Source organism: Rhagoletis zephyria, unplaced genomic scaffold, assembly GCF_001687245.7.
Source record: "Rhagoletis zephyria isolate East Lansing unplaced genomic scaffold, Rhagoletis_zephyria_1.1 Rzeph_scaffold_10713, whole genome shotgun sequence".
Classification (NCBI taxonomy): domain Eukaryota; kingdom Metazoa; phylum Arthropoda; class Insecta; order Diptera; family Tephritidae; genus Rhagoletis; species Rhagoletis zephyria.
In genome coordinates, this window is record NW_016167790.1 from 14,275 (window position 1) to 20,668 (window position 6,394).

Consider the following 6,394-nt stretch of genomic DNA (forward strand, 5'->3'; position numbering starts at 1 on the left):
TCGTAGGTGGCATTTTTTAAAAGTCCCTTCGATGTCCAGGAAGGCACCTCATAATATGTAGATTTTCCTTTGACATGCGCAAACTGAGTGTTGGGTAATGGGGTTACGTGTCTCAGTTAATCCGAAATGAGGAGGTCCAGCAGTCTTTCGACGGCCTTTAAGATTAAGCAAGTTTTCTTGGTTGAAAACAAAATGCAACATTGCTTTGTTAAATTTTCGAATTACTTGAAACCAGCTGTAAGTCGCCTTGTGCACCACTCTATTTCATAGGTACTTATGTTTGCCGTTAATTCGAAAGATAAATTTTCATATGTAAGTATACATACATACTTAAGTGTGTAGTTATTAAATGCTTATACAGAAGTTTTAAGTAGTGTGAAAGCAGTGTCGTCACTTCATTGCTCTAGCTAGCTCTTCAATTTGGGCATTAAAATGGAATGTCAGGGGTTTTACGCTTTCAGTTGACGTGCCCTACTCAGTCGGTTCAAATATCTGGGGCATCTCGCTGGTGTATGCAACGACAGTAATTTCATTTTAGCTCACTTAATTGTTATTTAAAATGTGCTGAGTTGTGATATAGAGTTTATGATTCACTCGATTGTCGGTGTTTGTGAACTGAATTTCGACAGATATTAAAAAATATTTATACAAATTTTTGATAATTAATAAAAATATATTTTTCTCATAAAAGCTTCAAAACATAACAATTAAAATGGACAACTCAGCGTATATAGCGGAATTGGAAAATGAGTTTGGTGAGTGAATAAAAACTTTTGTTTGGTGAAATTACGGAAATTTTCACATTAGGAGCGAAACTAAAACATTGCCATCTCAACAGCTCCTGATATGTATACCTTTAAAAAACCAACAAAAAAGTGGTAACGCTCGCTGGAATGTGTATTTGTCTTTGGTTCAACAAAAAGTTTATTTCCCAGTCTGTCGACCAGTAAGTCTGCATGTAAGATACGGAATCAGTAAGGCCCAAGTGTCATATTTATTGTACTTCATTCCTATCACAGCCGTTTATGTATACGTATATATTCGCTACTGGGCCCCCATATTTCTTCCGGCCCTTGAGTCCCTTCAGATGTTAAACCGGCCCTGCATATACCTAAAGTGCCGAACAAAATTACAGAAATTTTTTTGCAATATATGCAAAGTTTTTCATTCTAATTTCTTTTCGACTTGGTTTTAAAAAATGTAGTTCATGCTACAACAAAAAATATAAAAATAACGGTATTATGGGTTTTTTCCACACACAAAAAAAAATGTCGTTCATACTTTGTATGGGAAAACTGCATGAAAAAAAATGCCAAAAATCAATGCGATTTTTTTAGCAACTTCAAACTTGCACTTTGTTATATTAAAATTGTATGGACTATAAAACTGCGTACCTAGAATTTTTCTAAAAACTCTGATTAGTTGTTGTAAATTGGTATGCAAATTTATGGAATTTTCCTGATTTTTGCAAAAACTTTAGAGATTTTATTTTTATGTTTTTTGTTGTAGTTTGAACTATATTTTTCAAAAATTATCTGAAAGAAATTAGAAAAAAAACTTCGAATACATTTCGAAAAACTTTTGTCTTTTCTCCCTGAATATCTCTACCTTTCGTAACTAAGTATCGATATTTTGGCATGAATGGACAAGGCTTGATGCTGGGAGTTTCCGGTGAGCAAATATCATTTAGGTGGTAATGTAATTTAACCGACGATATGGAAATTTTTAGTGAAAACAAAGTGTTTATGTTCCTTCAGGTTCTTTATTACACTCATTACCTACCCACTGGGAAAAGAAGTAAGCACCTTACAAGGAAATCCATTGTTTTCTGTCAGCTTTTACTACCAAAATTATCATCTTGAGCAAAGACATCTATTAGTAAATGACAAAATGAAAACCTCCGAGGACGCACTGCATTGTAAGTTGCAAGAAAACATGCCGCCGAAGTTATTTCCGAGAGCCGAACTCGTCCGAGAGACTACTCTACATTCTACGTACCTTACTTGGTAAAGCGGCTCAGACCAAATGTACATTCCAAACTCCTACCTCCATTTAGAGGTCACGCCTTTGTTAAAGTAATGGTGATTCGGCATGGAAGTTGTAAGGAGCGTCGGATGAAGTGTGTTGTTAAAGCATTATTACGCGCTCCTATTTCCTATGGGTTAGCTGCTTGTGTCATAAAATCTTTTTATCTACTACTTTATAGCACTTGGGGTAGTTACTACTCATTGTAAAAAAAAACTGATATTGTTTAATTATCTATAAAAGAGACATTTATTTAAATAAATAAAATAAGTAATTAAGAACACAAAATCCACTTTTATAACACCTGTCTACTCTTATAATAAAATGTTACAGGTTAGTTTTATGACTTAAATAAAAACATGCTAAACGCTGCGATTCGCGTGACTTTAGTAATATATTAAAGCAATTTTGGAGTGATTTGGTTTCTCTGATCTTTCTTTTTTTTTGAAAATCCACTATTTGTTGCAAGCTGTATTTTTCTACATTTGGCAAGTAATTTATCTTACGTTCCCAAAGAGGACAAAAAAAAACGAAAAATACTTTCGGGGACATTTCTAAGAGAACAAAACGGGAACAAAAGTCTAAAGAACTGTCTCTCGAAGAAAAATTTGGGAGCTAAAGTATCAGGAACTTTCTGTCAGAGAACGAAACGGAAACAAATCTTTTCTGAACTATTCGCAAAGAAAGGAAGCGAGAACGAAATTTTTTACATAGCATTCCGTTAGTTTGAAATATTAAAATACATCAAAAAAGAAAAGAAAAGAAGTGATCGACCTATCTCAGAAAACTTTTCCAGAACGCCCTATTGCAGAATTTTATTGAAATACACCCCGTCTCAGAACTTGGTTGAAGAACGCCCTATCTCAGAACTCGGTTCAAAAATGCCCTATCTCAGCTGAAAATGTATTGAAAATTGCTGAGATAGGGCATTCTTCAATCAAATTCTGAGATAAGGCATTATTGAAAAGTTTTCTGAGATAGGGCGTTTTCGAACTGGCTACGGAGACAGATCGATGTTCCATTCAGGTGTCGATATCGTCTCGGATTGCAATTTGTTTAGTCTATCGTTCGTCTTCGGCTTGATTTACGTCGATTACATTTAGTTTGTCTCGGTTACACTTAAATCGGATAGAATTAAGTCACCGGACTAATTTTTAAAGCATTCCAGATGAATCGTTCGTGCTGCCTATCGTTCCAGATATATAATAATGCTGAATTTTTCTATACTATTTTCATTTCTCGTTTCAGGTGAACAAAAGAACGCCACATCCCAGGTGTACACACACAGTTTCGACGAAGCCCTAGGACTGACGCGTGTCGGACGCTTCCACTACATGCTGATGCTTATAAGCGGTTTATGCTTTTTGGCTGTCATGACTGAGACTTTGTGCATGGGCATGATAATTCCCTTTGTAAAATGTGATCTGGAAGCGTCAGAAGGCGAGCAGGGTCTACTCGCATCGGCGGGATTCTTCGGCATTATGCTCAGCTCACACATGGTGGGCTTCCTGGCGGATACAGCGGGTCGCGTGCGAACGTTGCAATATTCATTAACATTGGCAGCCACTACAACAATTATAGCAGCCTTTTCCGTTAACTTGTGGATGCTAATCGTATTTCGCTTCCTCAACGGTTTCTTCATCTCTGGCTGTCAGGCGTGTGTCTATAGTTTGGTCGGTGAGTTTCACAGCAATAAAACGCGCATACGCTACGTGGCGCTATTGACAATTTTTCTACCGCTGGCCTTCGTGATTTTGCCAGGTGAGTTGTGGAAAGAACGTGAAAGTGAACATTTTTGGCTAATTTTTTTTTTTAATTTTTCAGCCGTCGGTCTTGTCATTCTTCCCCTACAATTCGATAGTGTAATTTTTGGCATGCGGTTCACCTCATGGCGACTTTTCTTCCTCATTAATACAACACTGTCTTTCTCGGGGCTCGCTGGGTTATGTACACTGCCCGAGACGCCGAAATATATGCTGGTGCATGGAAATCATGATGGAGCTTTAAATACTTTGCGTAGCATTTACTCAAAGAATACCGGGGACAACCCAGAGAATTTTCCCGTGAAAAGTATTCTTTTAGAGACTGGTGGTGCCGATTTGGCAAACATTCATGGTGTCAGTGATGCATTCAAAATGATTTGGAGTCAAACAATGCCACTGTTTTATAGGCAACGTTGCTTACAAACACTTAATATATGTTTCTCCTTGTTTGTGACATTTGGAGTCTCTGAGGGACTGTTCATGTGGTAAGTGACGGTGTAACAGAAATTGATATTAACCAGTTTAGAACCTCGGCAATGGTAAAACTCCGAGTGCTATGGGTATCTCCTTAGGAGTTACAACATCAAGATGCACACCACAAATTTAAAATGGCGCTCGGAGTGCCATATCATTATAAAGGAAGACGTGCTTGATAAACTCACTTCTTTAGTTTAATACACATGAGATATAGTAGGGTATCTGGGAAGGCAATTACAATTCCCCTACTATTCTCAATTCCTACTCTTACGACCGCGTTCGGGCAACCTGGATAACGCGAAGAACCGTTGCTACCCTTGTGAAGCCTTGGGTCGTGGCAGAAACGGAGGAGTCTTTTGAGCAGCGTACTCAATAGAAGTACCCACTGAAATATGTAGCGTTTGATCCCAATAAGGTGCGTCTTCAAAAAGGGTGGCTCTCTGTAGTAAGTGGAACTCTATATAGACGAATCGGATCTCGAAAATTGCACCAGCCTCTGCATTGGGTTTGGGACCTATGTGGCTAGTTCTATACCAAAGCAGTTGCAATGAAAAACTTCAATGAGTCTTGGATGAGGACAAGACATGTTCGTGAAAGTTCCGGTCCCTTAATAGGGAAGGTGCCTCCATCAGGCCAGTTGATGCCATCGGGAAAACTAAGGCTGCCGCCAAGGCTAGCTAAGAAATGTAATGGATAAGAAAGAGACAAATATATGGCGTCTTGCGATGTCAACTAAAGTTGCCACGGAAAGTAGCGCAAATCCGTTGTTAAATCTGTGTGAGAAGAGGCTCCGTCGCCGAGTACTCCAGTTCACCCTGGTGGACGAACGTCTAACCACAAACCGTATCAAAGCTAGATTCTTCAACATCTCCCTGACGGAAGATAAGGACGAGGACAAGGATTTCTTCTATGAGCGCTGCTCGACACGATATAAAATTCGTGCTTGGCGATTTTAATGCCAAGGTGGGAGGGATCTTCGACGCTTCCACGATGAATCGATTGATAGGGGTCTGAGACTATTATGGTAATATGCAGGACTAAGTTCCAGCAAACAAAGATCCATAAAGCTACAAGGCGAAGATTTAACGATGAGCTGTATGAGCTTTGCAATGATATAGACATAGTACAGCAAATTAGAATTCAGCGGCTGATCATGTCATTCTTATGGACAAAAATACTCCTGCTCTGAAAGTATTCATCGCGGGTCGCGCTGCTGGTAACAGAGGAAGAGGAAGGCCTCGTCTACGTTGTAAAGACTAGGCGGAGAAGGACTTGGCTTCACTTGGCATTTCCAATTGGCGTCAGTTGGTACAGAAGAGAAATGACCGAGGCGCCGTTTTGCACTCAGCTAAAATCGCTTAGGCGGTTAAAGCGCCAATAAAGAAGAAGAAAGGAAACCAAAGGAAAGTCAAATGCCATTTAAATAACAATCCAAAATTAAACTTAAGAGCCATTTAAATTTTTATATGAAATTGGCCCTTATATATTCAGTTGTATGCCTTTGATCAAGTTGCAAGACAACAAGAATTAAAAAAATAGGGTATAAGCCTTCAAGAAAATGTGCACTGACTCCCCAAAAAACTCTGCATTTATGTATCGCATGATTGATAAATCGATTACTTTTTGATCACAAAAAAAAGAAATATTCAAATTATGTTAATTTATAAATTATTGTGTTCCTACACAAACTTTGTTCTGCAATGTCTTTAAAGTTGTGTAAAGTTGTGGATAAACACTCAAAATCGGTTCCCCTTTTTATAAAGCATTCGCATTTCTGGATAGAATAATGACAGTTACGCGGTTTTGTACTTTAAACGACGTTATACACACTTTAATGGAAAATTATCTCTTTCAAGATTCATCCAACATCTTCTAAATCTTATGATCAGTTTTTTCGGCTCGATATTAATCTGTCTCTCTCTCTCTCTCTCTGTTGTATTTCAGGTTTCCGACAATACTCAATGAACTCATTGCTAAAAACGGCCAAGGCCTCAAGGTGTGTGAGATAATAGGCGGCATGGAACCCATTGCCCATGCAAATGATTGTAGTGGTTCAATCGATAATTTTATGTTTCAAGTGCTGATGATGGTTGGTGTCATCTTTATTTTAGTTTTCGTCATTTTCGCTT

The 6,394-nt window shown here is 38.2% G+C and overlaps 1 protein-coding gene across 1 annotated transcript; it reads left to right on the forward strand.

Moving 5' to 3' along the window:
• Positions 1-712: 712 nt before the first annotated feature.
• On the forward strand, positions 713-6,388 carry LOC108376610 (synaptic vesicle glycoprotein 2A-like; the record flags this gene model as incomplete). Its single annotated transcript, XM_017632835.1, has 4 exons — positions 713-755; positions 3,274-3,786; positions 3,850-4,273; positions 6,210-6,388. Coding segments are annotated over exons 1-4 (1,159 nt in total), but the record flags the coding sequence as incomplete, so codon positions are not given.
• Between the last annotated feature and the right edge of the window lie 6 nt (positions 6,389-6,394).